The sequence below is a fragment of the Diospyros lotus genome, chromosome 15 (assembly GCF_014633365.1).
Source record: "Diospyros lotus cultivar Yz01 chromosome 15, ASM1463336v1, whole genome shotgun sequence".
In the NCBI taxonomy this organism is placed as follows: Eukaryota; Viridiplantae; Streptophyta; class Magnoliopsida; order Ericales; family Ebenaceae; genus Diospyros; species Diospyros lotus.
Window position 1 is genome coordinate 4,132,137 of NC_068352.1, and position 16,043 is coordinate 4,148,179.

General features: G+C 37.1%; 1 protein-coding gene across 1 annotated transcript; it reads left to right on the top strand.

The window, feature by feature from the left end:
- The first annotated feature begins 1,297 nt into the window (after window positions 1-1,297).
- LOC127792221 (putative MO25-like protein At5g47540) lies at window positions 1,298-14,939 on the top strand. Its single transcript, XM_052322659.1, has 11 exons — window positions 1,298-1,667; window positions 2,889-3,050; window positions 3,206-3,324; window positions 9,446-9,520; window positions 10,279-10,372; window positions 11,296-11,355; window positions 13,024-13,092; window positions 13,647-13,745; window positions 14,123-14,167; window positions 14,259-14,361; window positions 14,611-14,939. The coding sequence occupies exons 1-11, from the start codon at window positions 1,452-1,454 to the stop codon at window positions 14,688-14,690; spliced, it is 1,122 nt and encodes a 373-aa protein (XP_052178619.1). The 5' UTR covers window positions 1,298-1,451; the 3' UTR covers window positions 14,691-14,939.
- Window positions 14,940-16,043: the final 1,104 nt, after the last annotated feature.

A 16,043-nucleotide genomic window follows, 5' to 3' on the forward strand; every position in this document is an offset into this window, starting at 1 on the left:
GAGTCGGGTAACCCTTGGGTTCCCGACAGCTTCGAGTCGGGGAACCCGAGAGTTCCAGACGGCTAAGAGTCGGGGAAGCTCGGCTTCCCCGACTGTAACTCTTCAGGGAACCCAAGTTGGGGAAGCTGGGTATGCCCGATTGGAATGCGTAGGGGAAGCTCGGGTTCCCCGAAGAGTTACAGTCAGGGAACCTAGGCATCCCCGACTGGAATGTGTCGGGAAGCTCGGGCCTCTATTCATGTAGTGATTCTCAGCATCCGTTAATAGCATGCATCAAACTAAAATTACAAATAAAATGACTTACTAGAATATTGACGTGTTGCTGGTACGATTCATTGTAGTCCACCTGCTCATTATGCACGATCTGGTGCTCATCATCTTCTCCATAAAACTCTTTCCATCTCATCAATTTTTGAATATAATCATCCATAAAGAAAAGTCAAGAACAGAATTAAAATTAACAGAAACAAGAAGAAGGTATTCACTGTAAGTGATCAGAATCAGAAACGTTCGCAAATGTTTAGTGAAAGTGATCGGAGATTGGGCTGCGAAGATTAGAATCAGAAACGTTCGCAAAAATTTAATGAAAGTGATGGGAGATTGGGCTGCGAAGAGTTAAGAAAGTAGTTAGGAGAAAGTAGTTAGGTAAGGGTAATAAAGGCTTTTTAATGGAGGGTAGTTGAGGAAATAAAATTCGGGTTATAAAGAGTAATTCGCTGGGTTGCTGATAGAATTTTTCTTTTCTTTCTTCCATGTCTTTAGCCTTCATTTTTATTGCACAAGAGTAATCTGGATGTGTCAAACAAATTGTGTCGTGCTTAGCCCAAGGGAATGAAGTTTGATGTAACACAACTAGAATTCGACAGATGAAGCCTAATCGACATTTTTTTTCTATTCATAATATACGAAGCATGTTAAATAATGTATAAAAACTATATAGATGCTAATAAAACATAAATGTATACACCAAAGCAAGTTAACAATGCCAACGAAGTTTCGGCTTGGTGGCAAAACAAAGACTCTAAAATTCTTTAAGTTTTAGGTTGAAGTGGGGTCGCCCATCAACACTCATAGAGTAATCGAGCGGATGTGTTACATCCTACAAAATAGAAGTCAATAAATGCATTTAGAATCAGTACTTTTTTCGAATAAAACAAAATTTGAAGGCGTTTAACAAATATAGTAAATGGTCAGGTTTGAAGCGGTAGTCTCTCTACCCTGGGCGCATGGTTAGGCAAAACCGCCGAAATTTAGGGACGCAAATGCAAAGAAAGCCGATTTTGGGGGGGCTTTCTATAATATGTTCGATTTCGTTCTGGTTTTACCGGTAAAACGGACGATCGAGCAGAGACAAGCCTGAACTTCGAAGCCATTGAATTCTCTCTTCCTCTTCGTCTCTCTCTCTCTCTCTGGGGCCCTAAGGTTTCGAAACCCTAGGGATAGCTAGGGGGATGGAGGGAGACGGCAAAATGGAGGACCCTCGGAGGACTCCCCAGAAGCCTCCGGCATTGAAGAAGGCGATTGTCAAGGCGCTTCGTAAGAGCGCCTTGAAGGGCCTTTTCAAGCCCAAGCCTCGCTTGCCGGCCGATGTGGTCCGCCAAGCCGGCTCCCTCCTCTTGTGCATAGATTCCGACCGCGACCAGGTCGGCGCCAAGCATGCCGAGCAGGTCGGTTGTCCCCTTTTTCATCTCTGCATTGTTGTGAAATGATTGAATTGCGGCTTTGGAAATTTATAGAAGTAGTTTTTTTTTTTTCATTTTAATGCTTTGGTTTGTTGCCGTTCGGAATTTTATGAAAGTTGTCGTGTTTTCATGTTATATAGGTTGGTTTAATAATACGAAGCATGTGATAGAAGAGGATCGTATCAGTTATCTTCATTTACCATTATCTCATGAAATTTTATCATACAAATGCGGTGTTGGAACTTTGTCATTCTCCCGCTAAAGTATTGTGTCAGGAAGGGCATGCGACGTAAAATTGTCACATTATTCTTTTGCATGCATGTATAAGTAAATGTGACTTTTAATAGTTAATTGTCATTAACTTGGTTAGGCTAAGGTGCCATTGATGATGATGATGATTTGGAATTTTATAGAAGGGAAATGGACGAGAAGCTGAAGTGCTTGGGAGAGAAATTGAGGGCTGAAAAGTGGATGATTAGAAAAAGAAAAGGTAGCTTTTCTTGTTGGATTTCAAAGGGAAGAGAAGAAAACAGATAAAGGCCTAGATGAAGAGAAGAGAATGAGGGGAAAAGTTGATTAAACGATTTCCTGTTTTTCTTGCATTTCCTTTCCACCCTGAAACAGAACAATGAAGAGGGAAAATTTATGTTTTCCTTATTTTCCATTCTAGTGCTGCAAAATCTTCATCTCAAGTTGGTTGACTGGTGCCTCTGGATCTTAATTATCAATGCAGGAATGTTTTCATCGTTATCATATAACGGAAAGTGCTCACTCTTGACCACCCTGCCTTGGGAATGATTTCCTTGATTTTACATGACTTCTTATTTACCATGGAACTGGTCCTAAATTTGTGTTTTTGGGCTAGATCTATTTATGAACTTGTTGGGATGAGGAAGTTTATTCTTATTTCTTCTTGTTGATCCATCTAAAACTACCGGCCATCTAAAACTACCGGCCAAGACTCCATTCTTTTGAATGAAAAAAAAAAAAATCTAGAATATGCACTTCTATATATCAAGCAGAGGAAATGCCACCCACAGAAGATCTTTGGAACCATCAACATGATTTGCTTTTGTTCTCTGCTTTAATGCAAGTCAGGTTGCTGTAGAATTTAATTGTCAATGGTCATTATGGACCTATCTGCATGTCTATTTTTCTACATTCAAATGTACAAGAGTTCTTGGTCACATTCTGTCTCATTTTCAGATGGCAGAAACAAATAAACTTATTTGGGAGATGAAGTCAATTCTTTATGGCAGTGATGAATCTGAGCCTGCTGCAGAAGCTTGTGCACAGTTAACCCAAGAATTCTTTAGAGAGGACACATTCCGGCTCCTCATTGTTTGCCTTCCCAAATTGGATTTGGAGGTGAGATGACAATAATTCAATTTGGTTGATAACTGTGTCAATGTGACAGCAAAGAACCAACTTCATAATGGCTATTATACTGTCAATCACGTTTCCTTGTTTTAGTTAATCTTCTTTCGTTGATGTTGCTTATCATGGAAGTATCATTTTCTTAGGCCCGCAAGGATGCCACTCAAATTGTTGCAAATCTGCAACGGCAACAAGTTCAGTCACGTTTGATTGCTTGTCGTTACTTGGAAGCCAATCTAGATCTCATGGATCATTTGGTATCTGGGTAAGCAATTACCTTCAATGATTTGGAATTTGAGGTCAATGATTTCCGTTCATCTTTCCATTTGTTGAGAGTAAAAGAATGATATAAAATTCAATATTTTCCCCTTTTGTGTGTGTTGAGGTAGCCAGTAACTTTACTCCCTATTAGAGTTTGGATTACATGTGAGGGGAGTGCCAGAAAGCTTGATATACATTGGGACCTTTTATAACTGTTTAAACTATTTGATGAATTGGCAGTCAATAACTTAATCGATATTAAAGTAGACCAAGTTTTTTGTGAGAATGGAATAATTTCACTCCCTTTACACAAAAACAACACAGCCCTAGTTATAGGGTTGAGGAATTACAACATAGGAAAGATTAAAAAGGCTAAAAAAATAGGAAAGATTGTTCATACAAGATTTAGGAAAGCATCCTAAACTGATTTATCAATTTTTAAAAAATAAAGATTAGATCAGCTCCTAAACCCAGGATGGTTAATTAGTCAACCTTCCTTATCCTTTCCTTCGTGAATCTACATCCTTCGAGAATTAACACTCCCCCTCAAATTGGTGAATGAAAATCTATTATTCCTAGCTTGCATACCAATTCTTCAAACCTTTTAGCAGCCAACCTCTTTGTCAATAGATCAACCAACTGTTCTTCTGAGGAAATATAGGATATGCAAATCAGTCCTGCTTCCAATTTCTCCTTTATAAAATGAGGGTCTATCTCTATATGCTTTATCCTGTCATGTTGCACAGGATTTTGTGCAATACTAATGGCTGATTTATTATCACAAAATAACTTGATTGGTCCACTGCTAATAACTCTTAGATCTTCTAAAACAATCCTCAACCACAGCAATTCACATAGGCCAAGTGACATGGCCTTGAATTCTATTTCAGCACTAGACCTAGCCACAATACTTTGCTTCTTACTTCCCCAAGATACCAAATTCCCTTTTAGGAACACACAATAACCAGTTGTAGACCATCTATCAACTAGGGAGCCTGCATAATCAGCATTTGTATACCTTTTGATATTCAAGTCATTTCTTGATTTGAACAAAATTCCTTTGCCCGGTGTTGTTTTTAGATAGCATAGGATCATCCTCACTGCATGCATGTGTTCCTCGGTTGGACTATGCATGAATTGGCTTACCAGGATGATAGCAAATGCAATGTCTAGTCTGGTATGTGATAGATAGATCAAATGTCCTACCAATCTCTGATATCTCCCATTATCCACTGACTGACAGTTAGGTCTTTCTCCTAACTTGATGTTGGGCTCTACAGGAGTACTAGCTCCTTTACCTCCTAGCTAACTTGTTTCCTTTAACAAATCCAGAATATACTTTCATTGGGATAGAAAAATACTTGCCTTAGAAGAGGCCACTTCCAATCCCAGAAAATACTTAAGTATGCCCTGATCCTTAACCACAAAGGTCACGGGCAAACTTTTCTTTAGGGTACTCTATTCCTCAACATCATTACCATTAACAATTATGTCATCTACATATACTAATAAAACTGTCACCTTCTTCTTCATTGAATGCTTAATGAAGAACATACTATCTCCCCTGCTTTGGTGATATCCCATGTGTCTCATTGCCTTAGAGAATCTGTCAAACCATGCCCTTGGTGATTGATTAAGGGCATAGAAAGCCTTTTTAAGCCTGCATACCTTGCCTGAATCTTCTTTATCAAATCCTAATGGTGGTTTCATAAACACTTCTTCCTCTAAATCCCCATGGAGAAAAGCATTTTTCACATCAAGTTGTGTCCAATTCTGATCCTTTAAAGTCTCATCAACTATCTTAGGAATGACAACGGTATCTAGAAAGGTCAAAAAGCTTTTATGCTTTGGGGACAAACGATGATAAGAAATATAGTTAGCCAGTGGATGTTGAGTACAACTCCTAACCCCTTTTCAAACTGCAATAAAGAGATCCAAGTCATTAAGAATAAGGTCAAAAGGAATAAAGGGTTGAGTGAGTTCAATACCTGGGCTGGAAAAAGATGTTGATCTAGGCTGAGGATGCAGAATAGGCTGAGATCTTCTCTTGAATACATGGGGAGAGCCTTTAAACTTGATTGAGGATTGCAGCACTGTCAATGACTGCTCTTCCTGTTCAAATAAGTCCTGCTCACTTGAGCTGGGTGAGAGAGCAAGTGAGTCAGATTGGGAAAGCTACTTCTATCTCAGGTGGTCTTAAAGGAGCCAAGTCCAAGATGGGAAAATCACCTTGGTCACCACATTTTTCATTCTCCCCCTGGTGACCAAGACTAGAGAACCCAAAAAAGGATTGATATTCAACGAAGGTAACATCTTTAGACACATAGAACTTTCAAGATGAAGGATGATAGCATTTGTATCCATTTTGTGTAGGAGAATACCCAAGAAAGATGCACTTAAGAGCCCTAGGATCAAGTTTATCCTTGTGAAGCTTAGGAATATGGACAAATGACACACATCCAAAGACTCTAAGAGGAAGAGAAGTATGAAGATGTTAGGAAAATAGGAAGATAAACATTGAAATGGATTGTGATATTACAGGAGTTTAAAGGGAACCTGATTGATAAAGTAGGTTATTGTTAGGACTGCTTCCCCTAAAAAATGTTTAGGAACATGATGATTATGTAAAAGGGCTCTAGCAACATTAAGGAGATGCCTCATTTTCCTTTCTGCCACCCCATTTTGTTGAGAGGTATCAATACAAGAGGACTCATGGACAATTCTTGCTTGCTTAAAAAATTGATGCAAGTGTTGATTAAAATAATCCCTTGCATTATTAGTATGAAATTTTCTAATTTGGGAGTTGAATTAAGTAGAGATCATCTTATGGAAGAGTGGTAAAACAATACTAATAGTAGTCTTATCCTTCAAGATGTATACTCAAGTCATCCGTATACAATCATCAATGAAAGATATAAACCATCTAGCCCTAGAACAATTAGGAATTCTAGATGGTCCCCAAACATCAGAGTGTATCAATGAAAAAGGAATAGAGGACAATGTTAGGAACCTGAGCTTGAATGTAATTCCTTTGATGAGAGAATTGAAAGAGAGGGAGAAATAGAGAGGAAAAATGGGGAAGAATCAGACTGATTAAGAAGGAGAACTGAGAACTGAGAGAGAGAAAGGAGAATTTAGACAGGGACTAGAGAGAAATAGAGAGATCCGAGAGATACAAGAGAGAATTTCAGAGAGAGAGAATTAACTTTCAATTAATCAAAACCTAAAAAACATACAAGAGTGGTACAGCCTTATATAAAGGCTATTCCACTACTTTAACAAAGTAGTTTCCACTTCATCCACTGGAGTAACTGCTCCTAAACACCACATAACTGTCACTAATCTGTAAATAACTAACTAATACAATTTTGCAGAAATAAAAATAAAATATAACTAGCCTAAATGGTGACAAACAATTTATTACTAATGGGATAAGACACCCGATGATGCTTAGAAATTTCATACACATCACAATGAAGATAGATAACACTTAAATCCTTGAATAAAGAAGGAAAAATAGTTTTTAACAAAATAAAAGGAGGATGGCCTAGACGATAATGCTAAAGCCATATTTTAGTGACGGCAGGGGTAGATTGAGATGAACAAGCAAGCATAGGCTGATCCCCTTTAGTAACAGCATTATTCCTCTTCAAGTAATACAACCTTTCTGCTCCTTAGCAACACCAATCATCTTCTCCATACCCAGTGCCTGAAATTCACATGCATGAAGAGAAAAAATAACGCGGCAATTAAGATCTTTAGTGAGCTAATGGACAGAGATCAGATTGGTAGATTAGTTAGGAACATGCAAAACCTGGTGAATAGGAAGTAAGGGACTAAGGGTAACTTTTCCCTAACTTGCTATAGGAATTAAATTTCCATTGGCTATAATAATTCTTTTGGAAGTTCCCATCAGTTCATAGGTTTCAAATACATTTAGGTCATAAGACATATGGTCAGTAGCCCTTGAGTCTAGAATCCACAAATCATTCCTATTAGTTTGTGAGACAGTAAAAGATTCAGAGTGGAAACAAGCACCTGCTTGTGCTAGAGAGAAAGTCCTCTCCTGAATAGTTTTCAGGAAAATCTTGAGCTTACTGATTTCATCCGCATTTAATTGACTTAGGACAGAAGTTGTAGCTAAATATTCCTTCTCTGTGGTGGCTTCCTCCTACTCCTTTTTTGTGAGATAGGCTTGTGTCTAGTTTTTAGATGATAAACTCTTGCGACCTCCCATCTTACACAAAAGTATCTCCTTCCCATGCAACTTAAAGCATGTTTCTTAAGTGTGCTTTGGCTTCATACAATAAGTACACCACAAACCTTCTCGATTTTGTGATCTAGAGTGTGAGTCATTCTTTCCCTGCTAAGACTTGAATCTAGATCCATCCACCTTATTGGTCACCATAGCTGACCCCTCAAAATTGGACTCATTGAGCATAGCTATTCTTTGATACTCCTCACTCCGAATCATAGAAAAAACTTCGTTGAAAGTGGGAAGTTTCTATCTTCCAAGAACCTGTACTCTTACTTGATCATACTCGGCATTAAGACCAGCCAATAACTCTATAATTCTGTATCGTTCAAGTATGGTAATAAGAGTGGTTGCATCCTCGCTGCACACCATCTTAATATCCTGGTAGTGATCTAACTCAAGCCAATATTCATTCATCTTATTATAATAGTCAATTACAGTCAATGACCCTTGCTTAGTACCACTTATCTTTGTGTTAATCTCAAAGATTACCAAGACATCTTGTACTTTAGAATAAGTGAGTTTAACGGTGTCCCAAATATCCTTGGCAAAGGATAAGAACATGTAATTTCTGCTTAGCTCATGCTGCATAGAACTCCAAAGGTAAGACATGGTCATTGAATCCTCAATATCCCATGATGTGAATGTGGGATTTGAGGTCTTGGGGCCTAGTTCAGTCAAATGGGCTTCCCTCAACCTTTTAAGAAAGTCCTTACAAGCTGAGACCACTCAAGGTAGTTTCTGCCATCTAGACGATAGGAATGATGCATTCCCAGTAGCTCAATGGTAGGAGTATTTCCAGTTGGTTGATCAAACCGGACAGCCTCTCAAGTTGCCATTGGAAGGAGTGGTTGATCAGAATTTCTGACATATTTGGAGAGATTAATGACTGAACAAGTAGTGTGAAAAGAAAACAATACCTCGGCAATGAAGGCACACAGTGATTAGATCAAACCAAGAAGATAATAAGGGAAGATCATGATGGCTCTGATACCATGTTAGAATGGAATAATTTCACTCCCTTTACACAAAACAATACAGCCCTAGTTATAGGGTTGAGGAATTACAACATAGGAAAGATTACAAAGGTTAAAAAACTAGGAAAGATTGTCTATACAAGATTTAGGAAAGTATCCTAAACTGAAATTAGGAAAGTATCCTAAACTGATTTAGCAATTTCTAAAAAACTAAAGATTAGATCAGCTTATAAACTGAGGATGGTTAATTAGTCAACCTTCCTTATCCTTTCCTTTGTGAATCTACATCCTTCGGGAATTAACAGTTTTGTTTTTTTCAAATCTCACAATCAACATGATATCTAATATTGAGGAGGTGTTACTCTCTCTTAACTGCTAAAAGAAACTCAATGAGTTAGTAGTCAACAATTTAATACTACTATTGTTTTGATGTTTCTTGTAATTTAGAATAACTATGGTCAAATTGGTTTCAGATCTTGTAGTTAATCTGTTGTTCCTGGTTCTCAATTCCTAGCTCAGATCAAGCCTATGTCTTTGTTCTTGTGGTAATATTCTTATGTCCTAGATGGGGGTTGGTCTTAATCTTGGCCCACCTAAAGAGTGCTAGAATTCAGCAAACACCTAACGTAACAATGATAAAAGTAATAGATGATTTCTGAATTTGTAAAATATTTAAGGTACTTCAATATTCATTTTTTCCCAATTGCAACCAATTCCTTTCCCCCGTAATAATGAGCTATGATATGGGTTTGTGACTAACAGAAACTTCAACCACTGGAGTAGCTGACACAATCTTCTTCCAATACGATTCCTTTATGGTCTTAGGAACTCCTTTGCACGAATCCTTCTGTTTATTACATCAATTCAAATTCTTATGCCAAATATTTGTTCAGGTACAATGATCCATCTGTAGCTTTACATTACGGTGGAATGTTGAGGGAGTGTATACGGCATCAAAGTATTGCAAGGTGAGAAGCAATTCATACGCTGGATTTTTTTTCTTTATTTTATGTTCCCTCACTTTCCTCTAAAAAGAAAGTTGCTTTCAGTTCTGAAATACTCAAAAGGTAAGGTTGCATATGATGCAATGCCCATGAAGGCTCAACCAGATGAATACTACAGTTACACCTACTTGAATATTTTCTTTTGAAACAGATACTTTCTTTTAGCAATGGAGAATGAGTAACTTATTTTCCTTTTAATCTTACTAGAATTTTGGATTTGTATGCCTTTTGAGAGGAGTATGCCTGCCATCATTGAGGGATATGAAGAGTAGGAAGACAACAATGTGGTGACGAGTCTTGGCAAAAACCCTTGACACAGCATCAGAGAATAGAATCATTAAAGTGACTCGTTTGTTGAATTTGTGCTTTTCATTTTATCTGTAGTTTTGCGTGCTATATGTGTAATCCATGTTAAATTACTGTGTTAAAGCTTTTTTGACATGTTTTGATTAGTTTAGTTGTGCAGGAACTCTTTTAGGAGAAAACAAGTATTGCCTATTCTGGTGTATTCTTGTCTATTGGATTAGATTCACAGAAACTTTGAATAACAAATTACTTATGAAATGGCTATCAGGCATCTCATTGTTTCCCAATTTTATTAGTATTGTATGTGTAAAGTCAATTTCCTCATTTCTTTTCTCCAGTTCCTGATCCCTTTTTTTTTGTAGTTCAATATTTAAGTTTTATGGACATTGCCTTGATCTGTTTGGTTTGCTGTGCAGATATATTTTAGAATCAGAGTACATGAAGAACTTTTTTGATTATATACAGCTTCCAAATTTTGATGTTGCCGCAGATGCTGCAGCAACCTTTAAGGTCTTGTTTTGCTTGTCCTCTCTCTCTCTCTCTCTCTCTAGGCTGTCATGTTTATGAGCTTTGAATTTTTGTTATGAGCTGAACAAACTGCCATTGTAGAGGGTGGCTTTTTGGGTTACTCCACAAAACAGAGTGACTTTGCTATGGGAAATGGGCTTTTAATGTTTTGTTCAATATAAATGTGAGTGACCGGTTATACAATTGATGCTAAATAATAGAATATTAAACTAAGAAAAATGGTTCAGATAGTAGCTGTATGGCAAAAAAACCGGCAGAGTTCAAATTCTTTAGATGCTGCTAAGAATACCATGTACAGAAAGATTTCTAGTCAATTTGAAGGCCAACAATATTTAGCAAGGGTAATCTGATAGATAAATTAGCTGGCATGACATATCAAACAAGTATGGCGTGGTAAATGTGTTGCTGTTTTTCCAATTACTACTGCTCAATTGTTTTCCTTGAATCTTGTGTCACTGATGAATGATAGTGAATCAATTCTTCTTCTCTTTCTTTACCCAGTTTTTATGTTCATATCAGAAAAGCAAAGATAAGAAGTTTTCTCATTTCAAAGGAAGCATTTTGACTATACACGTTCAAACTCTTTTGGTTCATAAATTTTGGACAGCTACCCTTAGCCATAAACAGTTAATAGGGCTGTGTTTAGTTTAGAAGAAGATATGATAAGTTGCTCCTTTGTGACTAGAAAGTTACCCACCAGTTTTGAGTTATGAAAATAGCAAGGGTTAAGATTGCATATAAAGATGTCCCTCCCCCAAGACTCTTGACAGAGCGAGGAGCCTCATGCACCAGCACTATGGACTCCCTTAATGAAATTTCTTCACTTGTTTGAATCTGAAGCCTATATTCATTTTTATCAGATGAAAACTGCGTTCATTTTAATTATCTTTCAATATTCTCTCCAGGAGCTTCTGACCAGGCACAAGTCAACTGTTACTGAATTTTTCTCTGGAAATTACAATTGGGTAAGTTCTTTCTTGGTCTAGTTATTTATCTTCATTTTATCCATTAATGCATTTTCCTGTTTATGATTGTAGAAACTTAATGGTTGGCCTCATTAGAATAAAATGTTTATAGCTCTTTTCATTTCTTGGATTTCACCGCAAAGTTCTACTGCTGTGAAATAGGAAAATTTTCTGTTTTATGTCATCAGATATAATGTTATATTTCCTTTTCTTTTGATATCCTTTTAACAATGACCTAAGCGTTTAATCTCTTAAAAAAGTGGGGGAAAATAGAACAGTTAAGTAACTACATGTGCAAACATGAGCCTAACTAAGTGAAGGATGCTGTGGACGTGCAGCAATGCAAGAAAATTCAACATTAAAATGAGATTTTCCGTAATAATGTTAGGGCGGTGCCTATTGAAAATGAAATGTGCGAAATGTGATTAATAAATAAGTACACGTGAGAAAGGACCAATAGTAACACTTGTGAGGCGAGTAGATAGGCAATGAAAGCAAAAGAGGTGTGTCACGACCATGGGGATATGATTGTAATTTAGGGAAGATTGATTGTAATTGAGGGGAAATACAGGTGTATAAAGCTGTTAGGGCTAACTGGAGGAGTTAGGAGGTTAGGTAGGAATAACTAACTCTTATATAAATGGCAAACAGATGGTGATGTGGCTAGAGGCTCTTTTAAAGAGACCTACAGTAGATTGGAGAGGGCATCGAATGAATATACGATCGCTTCTCTCTCTCTCTCTCTCTCTCTCTCTCTCTCTCTCTCTCTCTCTTTCTGTACTCTGTGAATTACCTAATTGCCCAGCCTTAATTCAAGGGCTTGACAATTGTGGTATCAGACCAAAAAGAATTTGGTGGCAAACCCTTAGCAAGTCTCTCTCTATGGGATTAAGGTTTGTGATAATGAGGATGAGACCAAATGCCCACTCAATAATACTCATCATCTGGGAAATTTTCCTTACCCAAAACCTTCTTGTTTCATGTTCTTCAACAAAAAGAGGTTTGGATTTGTAGTCAGTTAACTTGTGGAGCAGTTAGGTTTCAAAGCATTGCTTCTATATTTTTTGTTTGTTCTTTTCCTTATTTCTTGAGCATCTAATACTCTTCTCGACTTCCCCTGCTATACTGGGTTGATAACATCCTATAATCTTGATAATTGTTATCTTATTCATTCTGATTTAATGGAAAGAAAAGAGTCAAATTTGTATAACAACGGATTATTTTTTGTTCTACCTCAGTTGGAGAAAGCTTTCCCTGTGATTTATGTTCACTGTCATGCCAAGATCTGCTCAGTACTTGAAACGTTTCCATTATAATGCATGTAAATTCTCTGATCTATGCTTAGTCAATGGAGATGTTTGAATATGATCTGGTGCTTATATATATTGTGTTTGGTGTACGAATTTTGAGGAACAAGCCTTGATAACAATGAAATATTGATCCTTTGTGACAAAAAAGTCACAAGTTCGAGTTGTTAAAACAACTTACAAAGATGACCCTTGCAAAAGTGAGGAGCCTCGTGCATTGGGAACACCCATTGGTGTTTTACATTTTGTTTCCTACCTTACTCTTCTGTTGCCTTATTCTGCTCCATCCCCATGCTTGTTTGAGCTTTCTGATTGACAGTAACAATGGCATTTCCCCTACAACATTGTTTTGTGGTTTTAGTTTTTTGCTGAGTTCAACTCAAAGCTATTGGAATCCACCAACTACATCACCAGAAGACAAGCTATCAGGGTAAGTTCCTTTGGGAATAGTGTCACATTGCAGTAACTTCATCTTGCACAGATTCCATCTCTTCTCCTTTATAGATGAACCTCATACTGCTATAACCTCTAAAATGGAATGGTTTTTATCAGTGTTATCTTCACAATTTGGGTGCTCAGCATGCATTCAGAGGGACCCAAATAATTAACAGTTGATTACTATGCCGTCTGCTGGTATTGCAATCAAGGAAGGCATCATTTCCCCCCCCCCCCCCCTTTTTTTTTTTTTTTGCTAAGCTAAAAAGATTGACATTTTTATTGAAAGATTACAAGTTCAAGTTATGAAAACAGCCTCTTTGCAAAGCAAAGATAAGGGAACATGCAAAAATGATCCTTTTTTGATCATTCCTCACAATCAGACATTGGGGAAATCATTTCATTCCGCTTGTTTTTTCTTTCCAGTGATTACAGTAAAAGAACTCCAACTGTTAGCACTTAGCAGTGATGTGGGTGTCTGCGGCTCCATTTTTAAGGCTCACAACTTTTGTGGCAATTACTTTGCTGACAATGTCTACTTGTTTCCAGCTATTGGGAGATATATTACTTGAGCGTTCAAATACTCCTGTTATGGTGCGCTATGTCAGTTCAATGGATAACTTGAGGATTTTAATGAATCTTTTCAGGGTATGTAGCTGTTATGTTTTCTTTCGATTTCACACATTATAGATGATAAATTACCAGCCTCATGCATACTTATTTTCTATCCTTGTGAGTCCTGTTATGGTGTGTAAGTTGTTCTGTGCCTAGCCAAGTTACCTTGTTTGTAAGTGGAATATTGCTAGTTCAGGCCGTAGAAACAGTCTCTTTGCAAAGAGAGGGTAAACGATCCCCTCCCAACCCTCCCGATTGGGGAACCTCATGCATCGAGTATCCCCTTTATGTCATCTTATTTTCTATGGTTTTGTCTCCTTATCCCGAGATTGCTCTATAGAAAAATCTTCAGCACTGCTAGCTGCAAGTTTCTGTGACTTTGAATGATCGATGCTAGGTTGCTCTTGCAGGAGTCGAGCAAAAACATCCAGCTAGATGCATTTCATGTGTTCAAGGTATGGATGGCTTGTTTAGAAAGGAGCATAACCTAGTGTTCTATTCATTCACTTATGGTTGCTTAATTTTGGCTTTTACTCAATTCGACAGCTATTTGCTGCAAACAAAAACAAGCCTCCTGAGATTGTCAACATACTTGTGGCCAACAGAAACAAGCTTCTCCGCTTCCTTAGTGCTTTCAAACTTGATAAAGGTGGAGTATTTTCTTGGTGTATTTTCCTCCCAATGTTTCCTTTAAGGATAATGATTTTCAGTCCGAACCCAGGTCCATTGCACCTCTCAATAGGACTCCCTAAAGCAGGGAGGGGTGAAATAGACATTTCACACCTCATTCGGTCCGAAAATCACTACCCTTTTTTTTAAATATTGAATTTGCATAGTCTAGTAGGAGTAGTAGTGAGGGTTGAAATGTGAATTTTTTGTTGTTGTTGTTGTTGGGCAGAGGATGAACAGTTTGAAGCAGACAAAGCTGAGGTTATAAGAGAGATTGCTGAATTGGAACTCATAGATGCAGCCCATTGAAGCAACCACTCTATAATGAGTTGTGATGTGTCACAGTAATTTTTAAATGAGTTGCGATATGTCACAGTGATTGTATTTTTACTGTATCCCCCAAACAGATACCCATTTCCCATTCTCCTCCCTTGAATTAGGCTCAGTAAGAACACTCACTGAGAGCTCTGTTGACTTGGCCAAAGAATATAACTTCATTGTTAAAACGAAAATTAAGGTTTTTTAAATCGAAAGGTAAGGATCAGCTGTTTTAGAAGACACGACTTATAATGAAACCACTATTTTAAAAATCAAGAGTACTAGGTGATATGTACAAGTAATACAGTTTTTCAAACCAAAATCTCATGTCATTAACTTCTCTCACGAAACCACCCTAAACCCAAAACCGTCCATAACCACCTAGACATGTGGGAAGTGTATATAAGTAAAGAAAGCATTTTAATGTTATGAAATTCTTCTCACAGGTTGGGGTGTCAAAAAATATCCGAAAATCGGTGAATCGGACCAAATCAAACTGAACTGTGCTTTTTGGATTGATTTTATGATTTAACGGTTAGGTTCTGGTTCTAAAAAATTAAGAACTGATATATTTTGTTTGGTTACCGATTTTTCTTTTCAAACCGTGATTCGAACCGAATCGAAATCAATATTATACTTGTATATATATTATAATTTTTGAGATATATATATACATACATATAAATATATTATTACTCGCAATTTTAATATGTTAGCTTTGGATTATTTCTTTTTTTTTTTGTTGGTTATTATTATTCATGAACTTTTTATTTCTAGACTTTTATGCGCTATTGCTATACTAAATGGTCGATGTAATCTCATTTAATGAAGTAGTTTATGAATTATTTTGTTCTACTTTTACTTTAAGATTTAAAGCATTAATGAAGTTATAAATTTATTTTAATTAATAAATTTGTTTGTAATTTCATATTTTGTAAAAATATTTAAAAACTAAATATTAATTGGATAGAACCGAAATCGAACCAAAATCAGTCAGATGCGACGGATTGTTCATGATTTGATTTTATATATGTAATGATTCGATTACGATTCTTATTTTTTTAAAAATGTTAAAAATAATTTTATTACTAAATTTTTATAGAACTGGATCAATTCGAACCGTTAAGACCTCTCCTCGCAAGTCTATTAAAGGTTTCAATTTTTAATATATAACCAAACTGAAACCAAGCACCTCAGCTCGGGTTTTCGGGTAGGTTTCTGAACCGGCAGTTGACACTTGACAGTGGCGATGAAGGCGAGGCGACTGTTGCTTTCATCTTGCTGCTGCTACTCCGAACTAACGGATTGGTCCTCAATGATGGCCAGGCCAGGCCAGGCCAAGCC